Source organism: Parasteatoda tepidariorum, chromosome 5 (genome assembly GCF_043381705.1).
Source record: "Parasteatoda tepidariorum isolate YZ-2023 chromosome 5, CAS_Ptep_4.0, whole genome shotgun sequence".
In the NCBI taxonomy this organism is placed as follows: domain Eukaryota; kingdom Metazoa; phylum Arthropoda; class Arachnida; order Araneae; family Theridiidae; genus Parasteatoda; species Parasteatoda tepidariorum.
In genome coordinates this window covers 3,110,721-3,135,602 of record NC_092208.1, presented here as the reverse complement: position 1 = coordinate 3,135,602, position 24,882 = coordinate 3,110,721, and the positions used below count along the sequence as shown (strand labels likewise).

At 30.1% G+C, this 24,882-nt stretch overlaps 1 protein-coding gene across 5 annotated transcripts in view; it reads left to right on the top strand.

Moving 5' to 3' along the window:
• The window catches only part of LOC107441387 (E3 ubiquitin-protein ligase TTC3), a 133,675-nt gene that overhangs the window by 31,733 nt on the left and 77,060 nt on the right, over window positions 1–24,882 (top strand). For all 5 annotated transcript variants that reach the window (XM_043054164.2, XM_043054163.2, XM_043054165.2 and 2 more), the window contains 10 exons: window positions 1,609–1,706; window positions 1,783–1,900; window positions 4,897–5,041; window positions 7,542–7,616; window positions 11,246–11,320; window positions 12,877–12,916; window positions 14,979–15,036; window positions 15,148–15,195; window positions 19,696–19,758; window positions 22,565–22,777. In XM_043054164.2, the coding sequence (XP_042910098.1) occupies window positions 1,609–1,706; window positions 1,783–1,900; window positions 4,897–5,041; window positions 7,542–7,616; window positions 11,246–11,320; window positions 12,877–12,916; window positions 14,979–15,036; window positions 15,148–15,195; window positions 19,696–19,758; window positions 22,565–22,777 (933 nt within the window). The remainder of the gene's footprint in view (window positions 1–1,608; window positions 1,707–1,782; window positions 1,901–4,896; window positions 5,042–7,541; window positions 7,617–11,245; window positions 11,321–12,876; window positions 12,917–14,978; window positions 15,037–15,147; window positions 15,196–19,695; window positions 19,759–22,564; window positions 22,778–24,882) is intronic.

Below are 24,882 nucleotides of genomic sequence, written 5' to 3'. Positions count from 1 at the left end.
AATATAGATTTTCGTATTTAAACGTGATTTAAAAATTAGACATTGGGATTCGTATTCACACTATTTAAAAATTACACATGATTTGTATTTTCACATGTTTGAAATTCAATTCACATGAGTTTCATATTCACATGATTTAAAAGCCACATATCAGGATCCATATTCTCTAAATTTATAATCAAATATTGCAGTATTTATTCACACGATTTTAAAATCAGGCACGCGATTCATATTCATACAATTTTAAAATTAATCATCGGGATTTATAATCACATGGTTTAAAAATCACACTTTTTTTTGTCAAATTTTTGAATATCATTGCTTCTACATATATATGTTTGTATATATATATATGTATATATGTAAGATGATGCAGTCGGACCGAGCAGGAAAACAGACACAGGATTTTAATGAAAGCACAGTAAATTTTATTATGTCATTCTTTATTGAGTGGAGAACGAAAAGTGTAGTTTACTCCTTGGGCGATCAGTCTTTCTGGTAGGGAAAATCTTGCAAATAATCCTAAAATGTCTCTATTTAGGGAAAAGAGGCAAATCTCAGAAATTACTATTGGTTAATGAGGTTGCTCGAGTGATTCCCACGTAGATTAAAAGAAAAATGTCTTTAAGTAAGTTTATGCATAGTTAGGCCAAAAATAGATTTAGAAACAGGATGTGGCTTTTCAAAGTGTGAGAAAGCATTTCGATTTGAATAATTAATTAGTAATAAATTAGGAGTTGTTTTATAACAAAGAAACTAACATAATAAGATTAATAGAAGCTTTTTATGTTACATATATATGTACACCCCTGTGCAAATTAATTGAAACAAACTCAATAAATTCAGAAAACTAAGAGAAAATGCTATTTTATTTAAATTTATACAAACTCAAAAATTTTTAGTACATAATATGATCTCCACGACACTTTATTAACATTTGGACACGATTCGGCATGGATTCCACTAATTTTTTACAGTCATTTATAATATTTGTGTCCTTGTACCACACATGAATTAACGCCGTGATTAGCTTCTCCATAGTTGTACAGTCCATATTTAATAGGCGATTCTTGCATATGGCCCAGAGATTCTCAATTGGGTTGATATCCGGAGAGTTCCCTGGCCATTCCAATGTCTCAATTTGATTCTCAGACATGAATTTCTTGACAATTTTGGACGTATGGCAAGGAGCTAAATCCTGTTGAAAAATCCCTGTTCCATCAAGGTATCGTTTCTTCAACTATGGAACAACTTTTTTACCCAGAATAGTAATGTACTGCTCAGAACACATCATACCGGCAATAGGCTGCAAAGGTTCAACCCCATTGTAACTGAAACAACCCCAAAACATCTTCTTTAAAAAACACAAAAAAAAAGTTTGTTACAATTAATTTGCACGAGGGTGTATATGTATATATATATATTCATTTTTGGATTTCCTCTTTTTTACTTTCTGACTACTCTCAGCCCTGTGATATCAAATATGTGTTTTCACTGTAAATTTCGATAAAAGTAGACGTTTCTACTTCTCAAAAATGAAAAAAAATCATACATTTCACATTCTTATTATTAATCTCTCTATTATTCTAATATAATTCTTAATTGTAGATGGAAAGTAATAGGTGGCTTGAAATAGCTAAAGAGGCAGGACTAAAAAGAAATTATGAAGAATCCCTCGAAGCAGTAACATCTGCTTTAAATTACAAGTAATTTTTTCCCCTTTTCTTTTTTTGTAAACATTGTTTTAGTTTTAAACTAAATCTGTGCTATTTCTTATTTCAGCCCATATTGCTATGAAACATTTGCTGTACGAGGAATAATATATATTCGAATGAAGGAATATAAAAAAGCTTTATTAGATAGTTATATTTCTACAATTATCAATCCACAGCACTTTACGGTAAGTATTTTTTACTTCTAACTTCTGATTATCAGCAGAATATAGTTTGGCTTACTTCTAACTTCTGATTATCAGCAGAATATAGTTTGGCTAAAGCAAGAACTTCCCCACCCATTCGTCTGGGCCCTTGGCGGTGACTGTGGTAACGAGGTATGACTATTTCCAGCAGGGGTGTGGGATCATTGTTTAGGCTCGGTTCGGCGAAAGAAAAGGAATATTTTTCTTCTGTCTATTGTGTTAGCCCTAGAGTGAAGAGAAGCTACCCTCCCTGAAATGCGCTATTCTTGTTTCCATAGCAGCGGACTGCCGCAGACTTTGTGGCGTGGGGAGGGTCTTACCAAAGACGAACTATAGGGTGGTCTGACAACGATGGCAAATTGCGTGTGTATAATCTGCAAAAAGAGGACATGATAATCTACATTTGATTCATTGTGTTAATATATATATATATATATATACACTACCAGTCAAAAGTTTAGACTCACTCTTGAATTTTTAAAAATAGACAAATAACAATTAAAAATGACTTCTTTTAAANTTGATTCATTGTGTTAATATATATATATATACATACACTACCAGTCAAAAGTTTAGACTCACTCTTGAATTTTTAAAAATAGACAAATAACAATTAAAAATGACTTCTTTTAAACTGAAAATTACATTAAATCAACTTTTTTTGAGAAATGTAGGTACGCTTATATGGTAAGAACTATAATTTTATGCATAACTTATGAATTCCGTCCAATCTTGGATTCTTCGAAATATCCTCCTTTAGTCTTTATCACAGCAGCACATATTTTTGGCATTCTTTCCATTAGTTTTTGTAATGTTCTAGCTGATATCTGGTTCCAGCAACTAAGTAAAGATTCCCAAAGCTTGTTTTGATTGGTACATCTCATTTTTGTAACATTTCTATCGAGTTCATCCCACAATAGCTCAATAGGATTAATATCAGGTGATTGAGGGGGCCAATCCATGTATTTCAGTACTTTTTTCTTTTCTTTTGATGCAATGTAGTTTCTACACAATTTCGATTAATGTTTTGGATCGTTATCTTGCTGACTACCGGTAAGCGGTACCTTTGCAAATTCAACTTCAGGAAAAACGGTAGCTTCACAAATAAAGAAAATCTTATGCAATCTTGGTAAAAGAGGAGCTTCTTTGCCAGATGGTCTCTTATGAAAATGTAGCTAGTGTTTGGTGGTAAGCAATGTGGTAAGCCTAACCCGTCACTTACGCCATATCTAAGCAGGTTTTTTTCCCCCTTTGAGTTTGTTTCAAATGAAAGGACGAGTCTCTCCCTCTATAAACTTTTCTGGAAGTCGAAATTCGATCATTATCTTAAACACAATTGTAAATTTATTCTTACCGGCCTTTATTTTTTTGTGAACAATTTTTTTTTCTCGGTGAGGCTTTTTTCTGTAAGACCCAGTTGAAAATGTTCTCAAAATTATAAAAAAAATTTTAGTACTAGTTTTTATTAACTTCAAATTGCAATATAACCATGGACAATGATTTTTATGGATTTCGAAATTTGCATACAATTTTTAGCCCAAAATTTTACAATAGCAAAATTTTTTTTGAATATATAAGGGAAAGATGTATAGAAATTTAAAAGTCACAAATGATTTTTATTTGTAGTGACAATTTTTGAAAATATCTTCTTTACTTTACCATATTTTTGTGATGATTTTTTAATATAGTTTTTAATTTTCACAAATTATGTCTAAATTTTCACAAAAAAAAACTGGACAGACCCCTGCATGCAAGTAACAAAGTAAATAATTTTGAAATGAAAGAAATGAAATGATTCATAAGGCAATTCAAGATATTTTTCAGTTCTAGTAGATGATTTTTCTTTGTACTTTTCTTATTTTTTTAAGCATAAAATGGAAGTATTTGAAATGTTTTGTAAATTTAAAGAAAGATATGAAAATGCATTTGATAAGAAAATCGTATGATTCAGAACAGATAGTGGGTTAAAATAACAAGATTGATAGTTTTCTAGAAAAATACGGGACCCTACTTGAAAAAAAAAATTATAATCCTTTGCAAATGGATGTGCTGAGTGAGCCATAAGAGTATTAGTAGATAGGGCTAGGGCATAATTACATGAAAGTGAATTACCATAAAAATTTTGGACTGAGGTGATAAATTTTAGCACTCAAATGTCTAATCTTATACCATGCGAAATAAACGAAATCTTCAGATTGAAATATGGATGCATAATTTATTTTAATGTACCTAAACAATTCTCCTGTGGCAGAATTTTTTCGAGCTATCTGCGACAAAACTCTCTAGAACTAATATCGTTCTGCAAGATACTTTTAATAATAACAAACATATATGTTACTCATTTAAAATAATAAAAGCGCTGTGTTAACAAAAAAAAAAGAACTGTATAATTTTTTTATTGAGCAAGTAACAATTTTTTATTCAGCACATAACAAAATCTTATATTATGGGTGATTTCTCGCATTTTGTTGGGGGGAACGCACAAATTATTTCTTTCTTCGCTTTTTGTAAACAGGAGTCTGTCCAGACATTTTGTGAAAGGTCCGGTTTTTGTGAAATTGTGAGAAAATTACTCACATTCTTTCAACCAGGGTCCTGCTGTTATGAATTTGTGCAAATAGGGTCCGGTTATTGCAAAAAACTTTTTCAAGGAGTTTTTAAATTGTAAATAGATACAAGATTATGCTCAGCACTGTAAAATTATAATTTAAAAAAATTACATTTTCAAAAATAAACAGTAATTGCTGCTTCTAAATTAGAGATGCAACATACAAATATTTGGTATTTAGTCTATACTGCTGAACGCGGAATATTAATTTGGGGCGGATAATGAGAGAATCGTCTGCCGAAGACAACCACCTTCAATACATTTCTGTACTTGTTGCGCATTTCAATACTTTTTTTTTTTAAATATTTTGAAAATGTGCATTTTTTTACTATCTTGTTTAAATTAACTTTCTCTTTTTCTTTCCTTCTAGGCTTATGGTAACATGTGTGTTTGCCTTATTCAGGAAAATTCAGTTCTAGAGTGTATAAATTTGCTACAGTATTGCATGAAAAAATGTCAATTTGATAAAATAAAATATCAAGGTACTCTTGAACTAGAAAAAATATTAGAAAATGGTAAGATTTCATGTTATTCAATACCTTTTTAATAACACATATGCTAATAGAGAGTGCAAACCATTGTATGTTATAAAAGGATGAAAAATATAATTTGAAAGATTTAATAAAAAGTAAAATTTAAGAAAAAACTTTGTTGTCTGAACTATTTGTGAAACAAAATTTTCTTAGATGTGAAATAGTTCTTCCTCATTTTATTGTCTTTATATTTTTACCACTTTATTTATGGACTCTTATTTGTGTCTTCGATAATAAAATCTTACTATAAAATTTTTTTTACCGCTTTCTGTTTAACTGTGGCATAGATTCTCAATTAGGGGCTATCCAATAAAAATGGGCTTTAAAGGGTGTTAGAGATTTCTAGAGGGTTGTCAACAAACTACAAAGATAAAATCAATGGTAAATCTATGAAATTTCATAATTTGTTAGATTTGGTATTGAATAATTATTTGCATTTCTAACTCTATGTGTAATACTCATTATTAGAGCTGTAATGTTTTTTTTTAAATCCTCCAGTCCTGTTTTTTACAAAGTTAAACCTTAAGGACTTTCTTTGTGGGAAAGGTTTTAAGTGATTGTGTGTTAGATACAAGCTCAGGGTTGCCACAGGCGGCTAAAATGCAACTGTTTGCAACTATTTTTGGCATGAAGCGACTATGACGGCTTTTTTTTTTTGCCTGAAAAGGCTAAAAAAAGGCGACTATTTTCAGGAACAGGAGACTTTTCTGAACTCCTATCAATGTTTTTTTTTTCTTTCTAAACATAAATTGGGTGGAAAATCTGCGCCCCACAAGATAGTTTCTGAACACACTGAACTTTTTTTTTCTTAAAAAATAGAAAATTGTGAAAATTTTGAATTGCAAATTTGAGTCTTCACTTTTTAATTTGTTCAATCTGCACAGACTCCATTGTAGGTCTATTTCATTTCTCTATCGCCTTTTGAATGACTATTGCTGCGAAATTCCGTATGATTTTTTTAAAAAAAAAATAATGATAAGTTTTTATACGATATTACAGTGCATGAATTTTGAATTTGAGTAATCACTTTTCATGTGTGTGTATATATATATATATATATATAGTNTATATACAGTGAAACCTCTTATGGACAATCCTGCAAAACGGACGCCTCTCAGTACGGACATATTTTTAATTCCCCCGTAATCTTCTATGAATAAACCATTATGTACATTCTCCGCAAAGTGGACACTCCCGTAACCGGACGCGGACGGTCATTTTGGCCCTGAAACGTTATTTTCTCTCTCTTCAAACTGGACACTACTTTTTCTAAATTAAAGAAAAAAACTATATCTGCTATAAATTGCAAGGAAAAAAAATACAACTTTTAGCCATTTTTGAAACAGGTTTATTTTTTGCTTTATCCATAACTAAAAATATTGTGAAGCTATTTCACTACTAAAGAATCAATCTTTCTCTTGTCACTTTGCTATATCCTTGTAAAAAAAGGAGAGAAAATGATACTGAAATAATTCTCCTGAAATAATTAGGACAGCGGCATATTTTCATCTGGACCACACAGGTTATGAGACTCCTGGAGTTGAAATGACATCTTAAATTCTCTCAATGGTTCTTCCCCATTGAAAATTTCTTTAATTTTCTTACCAATTTGAAGACTGTATTTAACACAGTTGGAGTAAAAAAGAGAACAGAAATATAATGTTTGATGTGTTCATATAAATGAAACACTTATTCAGACACTTGATAGCTGTTCAATTGTGAATAATCAACTCCGTAGACTGAACAGTGAATGACTGTTAATCATGGGAGGTTAACTTTCAAGAAGGTATTAATCATGTTCCTTATCAAATGATAGGTAAGTATAAGGGGATGTAAACCTAATAATTGAAACCGACTGAGGACTGAATGCTCCTATTCAGTATCATATGTCTGACTTGAGTATCTATGCTAATAGGAAAATTATATTAATTTATCAATAGCTACATCTAGAATTATGTATTTATACCTAACTTCTTTATATATTCTTTTTTATATTTCTTAAAGTTTAAATAAATATCCTTGTTGATATTTATTTGTACTTATTGTAAATTATTTAATTATATCTACATCTTTGAAAATATTCTAAAAACAATTAACTGCGTTAAACTTCATTATTTGGGTACCCTTCCCGTAAGCAGACAACTCTCCTAAACGGACAATTTTTTCAGTCCCTAAAATGTCCGCTAAACGGAGATTTTACAGTATATAAATAAATTATCATATTTGTAATCAGCTTGACTGAATGGATCGTGGTATATAACAATAAGTCGTTAACAAAATTTTAGTCATATTTTTGATGAATTTTTGTTCTTATTTAGACAACTATTTTCTTAGTTTTTGGCTACTATTTTCATGTGTTAGGCTACTAAAAGCAACTATTTTGTTCATTTTTTTTTCTGTGGCAACCCTGCGAGCTCTATTTTTAGGATTATATTCAATATATACTTCTTTTAATATTATATATATAATTTTATTTTGACAGGAACATTGAATGAGAATGTCACTCTACTAAATGATTTTGAAGAATTTTTAAGGTTTGTTTGCAGTTTAGAACCAAGTAAGTATAAACTTATAATGCACATATGTTTCATAAAACAATTTCGTAAAAAAAAATAAATCAGTCAATACTGTAAATAGCATACCGTCAATAGATTAGCGGAAATTCACGATCACATACTAGTCAATGGGACAATTCAGGGAAATATTTGTGCTTGTAGCTTTTGAATTTGAAGAGAGAAGTTTTATTTAATGTACCAGCAGTCTGTATTCATATGTTTGTTCTGTCACTCTCCCTTTCAATCACTTACAGCTAGATTCTGGGGCGATTGATCATGAAGACTGAACTGTAAATGTCGCAGCTAAGTTCAGTAACCGACAACAGTAATCTATAGCTACCAGAATCTCATAGTTACTCTGCCTTTCTGTTCCCCAAAATTTTTTGTAACTTTTTATAACCCCTTAGCGATCAGTTAATTTTCAAGAAAACGGTCATATAAGTGCCTATTTTTTTTATCCCTGAAAATTATATAAAAATATGTGTAGGAACAATATATATATAATTTTTGATTTGTTTTTAGCTTGAAATTTTAAAATTTTTGGAAGAGCCTACATTCAGGCTTACTATGACTTAATGTCGCTCCGGGCGGCTGCCCGGAGCGCATTGATCTAGGGGCGCCAAAATGATAGTTGACAAGATTGAGAGGAGGCAGGCGGAATTTATCATTTTTATTTCTAAGCACATAATTCAAATAATATAATATATTTAAACATTAAGGCAAAATCTAGTTTAATTTAACATGACAAAACCACTCAACCACCGCCTTTCGAGAATTGACAAAGAACCCCGTTTTGTTTTTTTTACTTAAAAAAAACGGGGNAAAAGGGGGGGGGGGGGCGCAAAGTTAAGGTTTTGCCCGAGAGCGCCAAAATGTCTAGGGCCGGCCCTGCGAGTTTCCTTCCTCAATTCCTCTTATTATTTTCATATCTTCCGTAACAACAAACTTTGCATTCTCTTGATGGTTGCCGTTTCTTAAAAATATCCTGGTACTGCCATCTGGTGTGTAAAATGAGAAATAAACTGTTTTCTGGGAGACAGAAATGAATTAGTTTTATTCTTATTGCAGCGTTACTACTGAACACTCCAGCCCAGAAATATCACGGGAGCGAGATGGAAGGGGTTAAAAGACAGTTACCCTAACTTCTTTACACCAGTGGTCTGTCTAGGGCAAATTTACTACCGTTTAACAGTACCTTCACAAATTCAGCTTTAGGAATTTCGCAAAATGTTTTCAAGATTATGTTCCCCGCCTCTTAAAATTTTGTTTTTGTATACCCGTAAGAAACGATAAATCCCTGGTTAATTCCACATATGCGAATAGGTAGCACGTGCTTGGTCAGATAGTGCGGTATGGTAAGCCTAAATGGTCGCTTACGCCATATTAGAGCGAGTTTTTTTTGTAAACGACGAGCCGACTTAAACGACGTAATTATCGCAATATCCGCGAATTTTGGGTCCTTTTTCCCACAACAAACTTGCAGCCCTATTGATCACCAACAATGCCAGTGTCAATTTTAATAAATCTTGTTTATTAGTGCAAAATGAAATTTATGAAAAGCCCCTTATCATTTTGAGCTTTCTTTTAAAAAAATATATAAACTACTTAAGAAATTGCTTTTAACTTTTTCAATTTTCAAGGGTTTCAAATTGCAATTTTTTTTTATCAGTAGCCAAATACTTCAGAAAGAAAAGAAAAAACTTTTAAAATTTTCCTGCGCGTAAGCAGTATAGAAGAACTGTAACCATTTTCCAAGAAAATAAAAACACCGGGCTAGCTCTGAAATTATTTATGTTCAATAGCAGAGCACAGAAAACAGTTACAAATAACAAGAACAAATTAACGACAAACCTCACTTAACACTAAAACAGAGATACTATTTCGGAGATGTTCTCCTTTCGGTTGCTATAATTCAGCTCATTTGTTACTGTTCTCGCCTCTAGATGGTGTGGTGGCAATTCTAAAGGAGTTCTGTTACAGAACTACTTTAATTACTCATATCTTGCTCAGTTTTAAGCAAATTTCTCTCAAATTTGAAAGCAATTGATTATATTTTATTTTATTGAATATTTTTAAAGTTATAGCAAAAAAACGCAAGACAAAAATAATTCGTTTTTTTATTAAAATGTTCAGATTTTCATAAATATTTAAGCTAGATTTCCAAAATTTATTAGAATTTTTTTTTTTTCACAAGCGCTATTTTTCGTTTGTAATTTATTATCAGTCCCTTTATCCTCTAAGAGCTTTAAACTTCATTGACAAGTGTGAGAAATCGCATGACCTAAACAAGTCAAATTTATTAAAAAAATTATCTAAGTAATTTTTGAAAAAGACCAATGTGTTAGTATTGAAGTGTTTCCATTATTTTGTTCAACTCCTGATCAACATGCATGCATGTATATATATACATATATATATATATACTGAACAGCCAAAAAAACTGGTACAGGCATGAGTATGCAAATAAAGGGGTATGGAGCCAATCAAAGTACACAGCTGCAATCGGCAACGCGTATGTAAGACAACGAGTGTCTACAATGCCAGGTTATACAGATTTAAGTGAGTTTGAACGTGGTGTTATAGTCGGTGCACGGGAGAGAAGACAAAGCATCTCCGAGATAGCAATGAAATTGTGATTTTCACGTACCACCTTTTCACGAGTATACCGTGAGTATCAGAAATCCGGTAAAACTTCAAATCTACGACATCGCTGGGATATTTGGGATGCCTTGCAACGTGATGTTCAGAAGATATCCCCACCCCCTCTTACTCCCACTGGTTTATGGACAGCCCTGCAGGATTCATGGTGTCAATTATCTCCAGCATACTTCACACATTGATCGAATCCATGCCGCGTCGTGTTGCTGCACTTCTGCGCGCTCGCGGGGGCCCTACGCGNTTTAATGCAATAAAAAATCAAACGAATTCTGTTAATTTTTTTCAAATCAAGTTACTACTGTTAAATTATTTGAAATTTAATTTAAACTATTCATATATTTAAATTTAATTACTATTGTTACATAATTTAAAAGTTAATTCCACGAATCTTATAATCATTGAAATATAATTTTAACTGCATCATCTGTGATTTTTCTGTTCTCTATGTAAGCAAATTGGAAAGGGGAAAGAATGCAGAGAAGTAAATTAAAAATATGAAAATGCTTTCGCATGAACAAAACATTAAATTTCATTTAAAAATAGTTTATTAAAAAAAGTTCACGTGCATGGTGTCCGCGTTACAATGGTTAATGGAAAAGTTCAAATACATTAGGAGCTATGAGATTTTTATTTGTTTGGGGAAAAAAAAGAATGACGAAACACTTCTTTAATTTTGATGAAATTTTTGATGAAATTTTACGAAATTTTTGCTAGGATCATATACCAGTAAACGATTTAGTCAAAAACGAAGAAAATTTAGTGGAATTTGAGCATCCACTTTTTATAGTGTAGCAGGTGGACTAATTCAAATTTATAAGATATATCGTTAAAAAAAACACTACAAAATTAGCTATGAATGCGTTTAGTTTAAATTACAAAGGATGTCAGTTTCCTACGTATATATATATGTATATATATATATATATGTATATATATATACATTTACATATATATATAAATTTTATTTTGACAGGCACAATGAATGACAACATTTCTCTATTAAAAAGTTTAGAGCGAGTTTTTATGGAACTTTGCAGTTTAGAACTAAGTAAGTATGAACCCTGAATAAAAATGTGTGGAAATGAAAAATATATTTTAAAAAAATGGTGAACAGGAAAGTTTTAATTTGTTTTGTTACTCTAAACCTAACCTGTCTATCAATGGATTATTGATAAAGTAAAACTCTCAGCTGTTCATAATAGCAGATGAAATTGTTCACTGCTATTATGTGAAATTGTTCATAAACTGTTTATGAAACTGTACATAAAAGCAGATTGTTGTTTTAAATAAATATGCAATTTTATGTTTAAGTGGTATTAAACAGCCCATTTTGGCGATCCTTGCTTGCAGCAGCTGTCCGCATTCCAAAACACCAGCACAAACGGTTCTGGAGTTTTAAAAGAGACCTATAGTTGTACTAACTCTTCATTTTATAATTAATTGATTTTTTTTATATCCTACATTAAAAAAAATTTAAATGTTGTTGAAAAAATGGCAACACACATAATTTTAAAATAGCGTAATGTTAAATTTGCGTAGTGTTTTTAAAAAGTGCTTTAAGGTGTTTATTTTCGATTTGGGACCACAAAGCATTATCATAATCGATTGAGTTATTGTTGTATGGGATATCGTAATAGCGAGAGTTTACTGTATTAACTTTTTACATTATTTGTTTAATTATTTAATGAGAGTTTAAAATGATAATAAATTTGCTTGTTATTATTTTTTATGATGCAGAAAATGTAAATTTTTCTTCTGTAAATAATAAATACTTGAGTAGATATTTTGTGTTTTTAAGTATTTTGTTTATAAAAATTATTTTAAAGCATTTTAAGATTGATACATTCCAGACTTATTTTGCCGTGTTTAGTTCGTAAATTTAAACATAAGTGAAAAGATCTATAAAATGCAAAATCTCAGATTTTGAGGTTTGTATTATTAAAATCTTTTTTTTTTTAATTTTTTTTTATACCCATTAACAAAATGGATCTTGGTTTGGATTTGATGGCATCCACACACTTTTCAACTGTGTTCAAGATTAATAGTATGCAGTGCGTATGCGTTGCTACACCGACCGCTGCTGTTTTTCTTTTCACTAGCAGGCATTTTCAATGTATTTAAATAATAATGATTTAAAGTATTTTTATATATTCTTTTTATTACTAACGTATATTTACTGGTTTGACGGTGATTTCAATAATAAATATGAATACTGAGGAAGGAAAACTATTTTGTGGCTTCTTGAAGCATGTACAAAGGCAGTATAGGAAAATCAATCCAACGACAAACATCCATTAAAACAGTTTTTGCAACCCATGATTTGAAATGTGGCGTTTAACGGAGTCAATCCAGAAAGAAAAAGCATTTGACCAATGGGTAACCATTGATCATAATAAGGCGATGACAACTTTTATATGTTTTAAATGTAATATAGAGATTTTTTTTTTCGTAATTTTTGGAAATTTTGTCATTTATTTGTACTACATCTGCTAACCAGTGTTCTTCTGTTATGCTTTTTTTTTCTTCTGAAAACAAATTATAGCACATCATTTTTAATTCTTACTTACCTGCTATAAAAATTTTGAATTTTTCATATATTTCTAGATGTTGAAAAAGATGATTCTCTCTCAACGGGAGAAATAAAGTAAGTATAATTTCAGTTACTTTTTAGTTATAATTTTATGTAACTAGTTTTTAGAATTTTACTGATGTGCAATTTTGCGGTCTGAATCTGCTGAAAGTGCTATTACGTATCAAATATTTCATAATGAATGGCATAAAAAATTATTTAACTGTCATAGTTTAAATTTTCATTGGGATAATGACCCTAGTTTAGATTTATAACTTTTATTTCAAGCTAAGGAATCAAATGTGTTACATGACTGAACGGCAAATAATGCTAATATTCAGGTATCGTAATTATCTCGATAATCCTGATAAAAAATATTTTGTGTTTATTTGTCCTGTTTTTTAGCTATCATATTTACCTGATTTGCAAATTGCACATCTGAGTTTAATCTTAAATCGCGAGCCCCAATCTCAGAGTTCCTACATCAACTGTAATTTATTTACTAATGCAGTCAACCCTGCTTAAAGGAATACCATCTGTTGCAGCTAAATCTATGGGATGAAGCGGGTTATACGGTTTAAAGGGGAGTGCAATGTTCGATCTTAAATTCAACATTTTTGCGAAAAAATAGCAATTTTTGTATGTTAATGAATTACCATATATTTCTACTTCACAGTTATTGATATGTTTCACAGAGCTCTAGATAGATTAGATTATAATATGAACATAGTGATTGAATTGTAAAAGTTTATTTTATTTTCTAAATAATTTAAAAAGTCATGTTACTGATATATTTACTATAAATCACGTAACAATATTTATTAAAAGAAATGGAATATTAATGTATGTTCTCAGTAATTTTAATTTGCTAAACTGGGCAGTTTCTCAAGTAATAGTTCTAATGTGAACTGAAGAAAAATATAATTTTCTAGCTTTATTTTTTCAATTGGCAATTTTACCTTTTACTAAATGTTAAGTATTGATGTAATTAGTACAAAATTAGTACAAATTTTTATGTCCTCACATTGTTATTTATTATCTTAAATTGTCTGGAATTTTTTTTATTAAACGATTGCACGTGCGTAAAATTGAATTGTGTGGAAATTCAGTTTTCGCCTTTTAGCCATTCTCATCCCTGAAAAATATCACTCTGTACCTTTTTTTACATTCTAAATTATGTGTGAGAAAAGTCTAAGACAGGTAAGAACCCCTTCGTTTATTTCAATGTATAATAATTAGCTGGAAGATTTGATTAATTTTTCAACTTCACCCTTAACACCCAAATTTTATTCGTATAAGCGGGTTTTTCAATTATCCGATATGCAATTAAGGAGGGATGAGTGTAACACATTGTGTATCGGTGTAATTCTAAAATCGAATGGTGCAATTCATATTCATGCGATTTAAAAATCATACATTCGTGCAGTTTTAAAATCAAACTGGATTCATGCTCATCTGGATTTAAATAGCACATTACTCGTCTTTATGTGAATTAAAATGAAAGGGGATACAGATTTGCGCAATTTAAAAAATTGCACATTGTGATTCATATTCTCACAATTTTGTATCCAATTTGTTTTAATTCATCTCCAGCCGTAATGCATCCCTGTGCTCTGTACAATATCTTCATTTAGTTTGTAGATAAACACATTTTTAATTTATTTTTCAGCTTTTAAAACGTGCCTTCTCTCTTGTATATTCCTCTGAAACTTAATAATTTGAAAATAATAAATATTAAGATTGGTTTTGAAAGTAATTTAATAAATTAATAGTTTAATAAATGATGACATTTAGAAACAAATTACAAGTCAATTTTTTTCTCTTTTTTTGTAATGTTATTTGTATTATTTATTGCTATTACGCAAAATTTCGTTGTCATTTCAGTATATTAAATAATAAATAAGTATTCTTAATAACTGTTTCCGCTACTACCGCTGAGTCACATTTAAAAAATTCATAAAAAAATGTTCAGTTATGTAATTGTAAAGTGTAGAACCCCGATATTTAAATATTTTTAAAGTCCGTAGAATTCAAGGAGCAATTTTTCCCTTTGATTACAAAGCTCAATTTAAAACTTAAAAAAATGTGCATATTTAGCAGTATGATATTTTATCATTTTTATTGCAATTTTTTCCAGACTTAATTTCAAGAATTCTTTGGAAAATGGATTTAAAAATAATTCTACTGAAATTGAGGTAATCAATGTTTCTTTTGATTCTTCAGTGAATGTCTTAACTACAAATTATGAAAAATTACACTTAATTATTATTTAATGCTGATAATTTCATGCATAAGTATTTTTTCAGGATGTACCAGATCTTGAGGAAGCTCAAGACTCAGAAGATGATACTGAGGTGAGTGATTAGTACTTTAAAGGGGGAAAAAATTAACTATTCATTTTAGATTGTTCTGTATTTTAAGTAATCTGCTGCCACTCCACTGTGAAAAATATGGGGAATTTAAAACTCACCTGAAATAAAAGGAAAATGTAGGGAATTTTGATTCTTTCTTGGTGAACTGGAAAAATATAGGGAATTTAGTTCTTGTTTTCGTCTTTTAAACTATGGTAACCACTCAAAGCGTAATCTTGGGATATTTAAGGATGGTATTTCAGCTATACTAAGCTATTTCATTTACTATAGCATTATTTAAGTATGATGATGATGATGAAAATCAGAGGATATACCCACAACTGATTAAAAGTTTAAAGCATGAAAACTCTGAAACATTTGTGAACGTAAACCATAAAACAAGTTTGCAAACAATGGTAAGCATTGATAGAAATTTTTTTAATATTGTATCTTTTAAAAAAAGGGGGGGGGGAAACTCATCAAGATTACAAATTTTTTTTAGAGTGGTTAGTCTTGTAAGTTTAAATTTTTGAAAAATATGCTCAAATTTTTTTACCTGATATTACATTAACCAGCTTCCTACATCTTTTAAGACTAGTCTAACGGAAAATCTGGGTTCCATTGTGTGTGCATATCTGTAACATCTACAGGGTGCCTAGTGTTTTTAAAAAGTGCTTATTTTCGATTTCGTTTTTTAAAAGCCCTTAAGGTGCTTTTTTATTTCTATGTTTTTAAAAAGTGCTTAATTTTCCCTTTTTCAATATGAGATTTTGTTGATTTTCGCTATAAATTATGCAAAAGAACACAGTTCACATTGTTCTATTCAACGCTTTCACAATTAATTCAACCCCAATCTATTTCAGCGTATTGTCAGTCCGTAGCGCATGAAAAAGCCCTTCATTTTATATGATTTAAAATTTCATGATTTTTGACAATTGTCAGAAACAATGCCAAAAGTTTTTTTTTTGACATGACAGTTAAAGCAAAATAAAACCGTCAGTTATCAAAAACTTTCCAACCCTGTCTAATTATATTTTTTTAAAGTGCTTAAAAATATCTTAAGTGCTTGAAAAGTACTTAAAAGGTGCTTATTTTTTGTAGAATAATTTGTCTAAGCACCCTGATCTAAAATAATGGCTAAGTGAAATTAAAGGAATCTTAAAACTAAACCTAAAAAGAATTATATTTTGATAGTAGACCAGCTCTTCAAACAGGTGAAATTTTTAAATAATCTCTTTTTCACATATATATTATTATTAATTAGTTAGAAATATAGTCTTTATTTATAAAATGAATCCATGACCTGCAGCAAAATGTCTTTATGAAGCCGAAATTCTATTCAATTTAATAAATCGATATAATCAATTTAATAAATTGATTGTAACCATATGACATCTCATCTGGTCTTGTGGTTTACTTCTCAACCCTAACAAGGAAGTCTGGATATTATGGATCACATGACATGAAAAAAAATAACTATATGCTGTGTATGGAAAAAGTGTGCACTTGTCTTTTGTACATGATATAGTAGAACTTCTGCTATTTGCTAATAGTTTGTTTTTTTCTTAAATCTTTTTCCTTAATAAGTGCTTAATTAAAATTAGAATGGTATGATCACTATACAAAAAAAAAGAATTCAAATAGACTGCATTAAAAATCAGATGGATTCTAATTAAAATTGAACTTATCTGGATAAAAAAGTAAATTCTGCATGAAAGCCAGGGATGAGATTCTTCCGCGGATTTCCGCTTTTTTTTAGATTTTTCCCGCTAATTTCCACAGAAATTTTTTTTAACAAGTTAAAATATTTTATGAGAAATTTAATTTTCCGCGGAGCGAAAGCATTGAAGTCCTCATTCCTCCCTCTGAAGTTTCTCAAAAAGTCATTTCCTTGGGATAAAACTGGTTGACCTTTATACAGAGATGATATTTTTTCGCTTTTTCCTTTCGAATTTCAGCCTTTTTATCAAAAACTCGGATTCTCTAAAAGTTTCGTTTTTTTTTTTAAAAAANATTTCCTTGGGATAAAACTGGTTGACCTTTATACAGAGATGATATTTTTTCCTTTCGAATTTCAGCCTTTTTATCAAAAACTTGGATTCTCTAAAAGTTTCGTTTTTTTTTTTAAATAAATATCCCGCTTTTTTTTTTTTTTTTTTTTTTTTTTTTTTTTTTTTTTTTTGAAAATTCAATCGTTAAAATAAAATAATCATATTTATTTACGATTTTCAAAGATAAACAAAAAATTCAATCTACATCCTAGCTGCTATCCCTTCCGTTTTTTTTACTTATTTTAGCTATTTTCTCTTCACAGAAAATAAGATTTTCCGTATTTTTATTCGTCCGCCGGATAGCTCATATTTTAGCAATTCAAACGTCATGACCCTGTTGTCTGGCGTGAAAGCAAACGAAAAATAAAATAAATAAAAAAAAATAATAGAGGTGGATTTAGGGTGAAAATATTTACTTTCTCATTCACTTAATCTTGTAAATTTTTATTTATTATGTCTAAACAAAAACAATACAAACAAGTCTTTTAGAAATCCCAAGTCCAGTCTCTCGCGATTTTAATATAAATAATCGATTTCGTATTTACCTGATTTAAAAGTTGGGCTATGCGATTCTTATTTACGCTATTCAAACATCGCACATTATGATTCTTAGTTACGAGATTTAAAAATCCAATATCGCGTTTTGCATTTATGCATTTTTAAAATCACTATTTTGTTATCAAACATCGATTTTCGTATTTGCCTGATTTAAAAATTGAACGTTGCGAGTCTTATTCAGGCGATTTAAATATTGTACATTGTGATTCTTATTTACGAGATTTAAAAATCCAATATAGCGATTTGTATTTACGCGCTTTTAAAACCCTATGTAGCGATTCGTATTCACGCGAGCTTAAAATCCTATGTCGTGACTCGTTTTTGCGGTTGTAATATCAAACATCGATTTTCGTATTGATACGAAATCCAATCCAATAAAGTAATTTGTATTTACGCTTTTCAAAACCCTATTAAGCGATTGGTATTCATGCGAGCTTAAAATTCTATGTCGTGATACGTTTTTGCGGTTGTAAAATCAAGCATCGATTTTCGTATTTAAACGTTCTTTAAAAATTAGACATTGTGATTTGTATTTCCGCGGTTTGAAAATTATGCATCGTGATTGGTGTTTACGTGCTCTAAAAATTACGCATCATGATTTGTATTTCTGCATACTTTAAAATTCTATATAGAGTTTCATATTCACGTGATTTAAAAGCCTCATATCGGGATTCATATTGTCTCAATTTAAAAATAAGGCATGTGNTATATACAGTCAGACCTCGATATAAGGTTACCCTAAGGGACATTGCAAAAGTGACCTTATGGGCGGGGTGACCTTTTAACCAATTCATTCATAACTAACCACGTAAATAGTACACATTAGGATTTTTTAAAAATGGTAATATGAACGAAAACGATCAGCCGTGAATTAAATATTTAAGTCAATAAATTTTAACAGAATTAGTAAAGAATTAAAGAAAGTTAGATTTTAAAAAAAAAATTTAATTTGAAATAAAGCTGTTTACAAATTTCCTCAAAGTGTACATACATTCATTACATCTTACCTTGTATAAAATAATCATTTATGCAGGTCTGTTTCGTCTTTGGTCTCATTTTTCTAACAATGTTTTATAGATTTCGTAACTTCTCAAAATGTTCCTGAGCTCCCTCATGGTTTGTAAAAAAATTTCGTCTGACATTTATTGCATTGAAGACTTCCACTTAGGTTACAGCTACAGTCTTAGGACCACTGTCATTGGCCTCAGTGTCCACAACTTGTGAAACAATTTCAGAAATTGTAGCTTGCTCGTTGGCTGCAACATTTTCCTAGAACTCGAGAGGAGTAATTGCCTTGTAAGGAAGTTAAATAGGCTTTTGTTAGAAAAGAGCTTCCCTCGCCTCAGATAAAAATGACCTTATAAGCGATAGCGATTTTTAAAACTTGACCATATATCCACTAATCTGTAACAAAGAATTCCTATTCAGTGAGCCAGGACTTCGGAAAAGTGACCTTATATGCCGGGTGACCTTATATCGAAGTCTGACTGTATAATCATTTAATTGAGATCTCACATTTAAGTGTGAAGCATTGATTACTTTTAACAGTATGCCCACAATGTGTTTTTCATGGATTAAATGTTTGACATCTAGTTACTGTACTTCAGTAACATTCACAATCATTTTTTCTAAAACATATTTAAAATGAACGTGGAATCCTTTAATAGAGATCATGTTTATGTGAAGTATTGGACATTGTATGCCCCTTATGCTGCATTAAATTTTTATTTTTTGTGCTGCATTAAATTTTTAATATTTTGTTTCTGTGTTTCAATGAATTATTTAATAATAAGTTGTTGGCAGAAATCGCTATTTAAAATAAACATTTTAATGGGGGGTTTCATTTTTAAATGGAAGTATTGTGCTGTTTGTTGAATATGTCCTTATGTTCTAGGTTCCTGATTTGTCTGATCCTGATTTATCTGATGCCCCCAAATCAGATGAGAGTGATAATGAAGTAAGCTTATTTAAACCTATGTGTTTTTTTGTTTCTCGCATTTTTGTGAACAACAAATTTAGTTTTAATTTTTTTTTCCTGAAAATTAAATGTTTTTTTATTACACATCTTTTTACTGCTGGCTCTTAAATTTTGTGAAAGACATTCTATATCTGTCTATATCTCCCACTCTCCATAATAGAGCTAAGAATCTCCCAAATTTTAATGGATTGCAAAACACATACTTAAAACTGTCACATTTTTTCCCTAAAATAGTACTTCCCTACCAACAATTTTAACTTGGCCCCAGTTATGCTCAAAATTAGCTCAACATGGGTCCTATAAGAGCTCACACCGAGAGACCAGGTTGATTTTCCAGTCTAGATTTTTTAATATTGGACCTAGATTGGCCTATATAGAGCCTACACTGGCTCATATAAGACCTATCTTGGATAAATAATGGATATAAAATATCGGGTGGATCTGACAATTCTATATAGGGCCGGTATCAGAAAAATAATGGCCCATTGAACCCATGTTGAGCCAAGAAGAATGAATATAGGCATGCCCAAGTTATTTTGTTGGTAGGGTTGTTTCCTTTTTCTCTTCTTAAGTTTGCTCTAAGAATCCTTGAACTTGAAAATTGTTCAGTAATTAAGTTTTGCCTTGTGGGTTTATTATTGGTTTGAAATTTTTAAGTATTTTCTATTCATTTGGAATCGATGATGTATGCATTGAATTCTAAGATTTAAAATTTTGATGGGAGCAGTGTTGCTACAGGTGATTAAAATGCGACTATTAGAAACTATTTTCTACCTGAGGCAACTATGGCTACTTTTTTTTGCCTGAAAAGACTGTAAAAGCAACTATTTCAGGAAAAGGAGACTTTTCTGTGCTCTTAACAATGTTTTTTTTTTAAAGCATAAATTGAGTTGACAGCCTGTGGCCCGCAGTAGCTTCTGAACATAATAAAAAAATTTTCTTTCTAAAAAATAAAAAAAAAATTTAATTGCAAATTAGAGTCATCACTTTTTAATGCACACAATTTGCACAGATTCCATTGTGAATCTATTTTGCTTCTCAATCGCCTTTTCAATAGTTATTGCTACAAAACTCTACATGATTTTAAGGAACCTAATTTTTAATACGATGCTATGATGTATGAATTTCGAATTTTAGTAATCACTTTTTCTATATATATATACAGTATAGGACCCAAAATCCGGCATTCGCGGGACCGACGAAATTCCGTATTTCGGATCTCTTCCGGAAATTCCAATATTGCGCCCATATATTACGATAATTCAGTTACGCTGTTAATTTCAGAAAAACCAATAAATTTAGCTAAGTAGTAGATTATGATGGGGTGAATTTAAAACTGTCCCATCTTTAGAAATTTCATTAATTAAAATGATAAATTTCATTAATTAAAATAATCTAGATGATATAATGATCTATGATATAATCTAGATCTCCATATGACATAATCTAGAAGAAATAATCCGAATCCTCCAAAAAAGAAATAATCATTTCTTCTTCGGCGTGAGATCATTGTTCTCGTTTTTTCTTTTACATAACATTTTGTTTTAACTAAAGACGCTCACCTCACTAAAAAAAAAAAAAAAAAAAAAAAAAAAAAAAAAAAAAAAAAAAAANATAACAAGGAACTACAAAAAAGTAACAATTAATGCTAGGAAACTAACGATGAATAACTAAAAACAAAAGCAAACAACTAATAACGATTAAAAAAAACAAGCAACAAAACTAGTTGACAAGTAACAAAAAAAAGTAACAGTTAATAACTAATAAAAAGGTAAATAAATCGAATTTTAAAAAAAAGGCAGCAAAAGGGATAGAATTCATTTTGTACATTGTATTATTTAGTTTCAATGTCAAAAGGGTGTGGCTAATTTATGGTCAAACAGGAGAGGGAAATGTGTGGACAAACCAGTAAAGCACTTGCGCAGCTGTCAAGATTGATTTATCAGTTTCTCCCAACTTGAATTTCTTTATTTTGTTCATTGGAAATGCAGATGTTTTTACTTTTCAATTTCAACTGCTTTAGGAATTGATGGTTTGTTTGACACAGATTTATTATTTTTTTTCTTTTCATGTTTTTATTTTTAAAAGATAAAATATAGTTACTTACTTCAAGAAAAAAAAAATCTGAATAAAAAGAAAATATTACTGCTTTTTTTTTCTCTTATCAATAAAAATTTCTTTAAAAAAAATTAGGTTGGATTAAGTGCCAGATTAGGGGTCCCATACTGTATATATATATAATTTGCTAAATTAATTATTGATGAAAGGAAAAATTATGTGATAGGGAAAATTAATCGAAAGAGTGTGTTTTTTTAACAAAAACTTATTTTTTTGCATTATTCTAGCATTTAAAAGTATTTAATGTTCTGCAAATATACTGATTTTTTTTATATAAAAATTTAGTGCTGAAACATTAACGTTTGTTTAAAAATTATATTGGTCGTCAACTTGACGAAATAGATCATGGTATATTAGAATGAAGTCATTTAAAAAAATTTTAGTCATATTATTGAAAAATTTTTGTTTTTATTTAAGCAACTTTTTTCATATTTTAGGCTAGTATTTTCATGGTTTAGGCTACTGGAAGCAACTATTTTGTTAATTTTTCTTCTGTGGCAATCCTGTGGATGCTTATTTCTTACAATTGGATGTTTAAAAAGAAAATTTATTAAAATCTAGTTATAGTATATTTTAGAAGAATTAATGGAAGATAATAATAAATTTGTAATGTGAGTGCTTAAATTGTTTCATTAAACTATTTTAAAGTTTTTTTTTTTTTTTGTAGTGCATGATTGCTCCTATCAAAGAAAAGCCAATAGAGGCCAAATTAACTGAGTCGAAAGATAAAAAAGTGGAGCCCAAATCAAATGAATCTGGGGTAAAAAAAATTGAGACCAAGTCAACTGTACCTGAGGACACTTCCCCCAGGACTCAGTCCCCGCACAAAGTTCCCGATTCAGAAGTCAAAGCATCTCCAACCAAACCATCTAACTTGTTTGTAAGTATTTTTCAAAAATTAACTGCGTTTTTATTAGTGAATGTTTAACTTGGGGGAAAATTTCAATACAAATAACTTCTGTATTTGCACACTTTTACTCAAGATAAGCTAAACACTGAGTAGTGTGGTTATTTGAGGCAAAAATACTAGATTTTGTAACACACCTGCCAAATCTCCTGTTTTTTAACGAAGACTCCTGTATTTTACAATTATCTCCTGTTTACCCGTATATTTTCAAATTTCTCCGTATTGGTTGAAGAAATTTAAAAATAATAATTTGGCGATGAAATATCCGCTACTGGCAAAAATACTTTTCTTATTCCTTAGCAGATGGTGCTAGTGCCAGAACTGCAGTATGTTAAGTGTTTATATTTTAAGTAATTATAAATAATTCTTAATTATAATAGTAATTATAATTAACTCTTCTTTAGATTAAGATTTATGTAGTGCATATTTTTTACTTCGCTAACTGTAAGTGCTTACATTATTTCCGATTTTGACTTACTTAACTATGCATGATGTATCAAATCTTTACTTGAAGCCCAAAAAATTTTGTTAGTAAAATCTCAGTTATTTTATTTCACCAAAGTTTTCAGGTATGTTATAATCTTATGACACTATAATAAATATTCCTATATGTACTACCAATTGTTAAAAATATTGCCTGCCTTTTTACAAAGACATGCACATGCATATCAATTTCATGCAAACAGATCTTCCCTACCAACAATTTTAACTTGGCCCCAGTTATGCTCAAAATTAGCTCAACATGGGTCCTATAAGAGCTCACACCGAGAGACCAGGTTGATTTTCCAGTCTAGATTTTTTAATATTGGACCTAGATTGGCCTATATAGAGCCTACACTGGCTCATATAAGACCTATCTTGGATAAATAATGGATATAAAATATCGGGTGGATCTGACAATTCTATATAGGGCCGGTATCAGAAAAATAATGGCCCATTGAACCCATGTTGAGCCAAGAAGAATGAATATAGGCATGCCCAAGTTATTTTGTTGGTAGGGTTGTTTCCTTTTTCTCTTCTTAAGTTTGCTCTAAGAATCCTTGAACTTGAAAATTGTTCAGTAATTAAGTTTTGCCTTGTGGGTTTATTATTGGTTTGAAATTTTTAAGTATTTTCTATTCATTTGGAATCGATGATGTATGCATTGAATTCTAAGATTTAAAATTTTGATGGGAGCAGTGTTGCTACAGGTGATTAAAATGCGACTATTAGAAACTATTTTCTACCTGAGGCAACTATGGCTACTTTTTTTTGCCTGAAAAGACTGTAAAAGCAACTATTTCAGGAAAAGGAGACTTTTCTGTGCTCTTAACAATGTTTTTTTTTTAAAGCATAAATTGAGTTGACAGCCTGTGGCCCGCAGTAGCTTCTGAACATAATAAAAAAATTTTCTTTCTAAAAAATAAAAAAAAAATTTAATTGCAAATTAGAGTCATCACTTTTTAATGCACACAATTTGCACAGATTCCATTGTGAATCTATTTTGCTTCTCAATCGCCTTTTCAATAGTTATTGCTACAAAACTCTACATGATTTTAAGGAACCTAATTTTTAATACGATGCTATGATGTATGAATTTCGAATTTTAGTAATCACTTTTTCTATATATATATACAGTATAGGACCCAAAATCCGGCATTCGCGGGACCGACGAAATTCCGTATTTCGGATCTCTTCCGGAAATTCCAATATTGCGCCCATATATTACGATAATTCAGTTACGCTGTTAATTTCAGAAAAACCAATAAATTTAGCTAAGTAGTAGATTATGATGGGGTGAATTTAAAACTGTCCCATCTTTAGAAATTTCATTAATTAAAATTATAAATTTCATTAATTAAAATAATCTAGATGCTATAATGATCTATGATATAATCTAGATCTCCATATGATATAATCTAGAAGAAATAATCCGAATCCTCCAAAAAAGAAATAATCATTTCTTCTTCGGCGTGAGATCATTGTTCTCGTTTTTTCTTTTACATAACATTTTGTTTTAACTAAAGACGCTCACCTCACTAAAAAAAAAAAAAAAAAAAAAAAAAAAAAAAAAAAAAAAAAAAAAAAAAAAAAAAAAA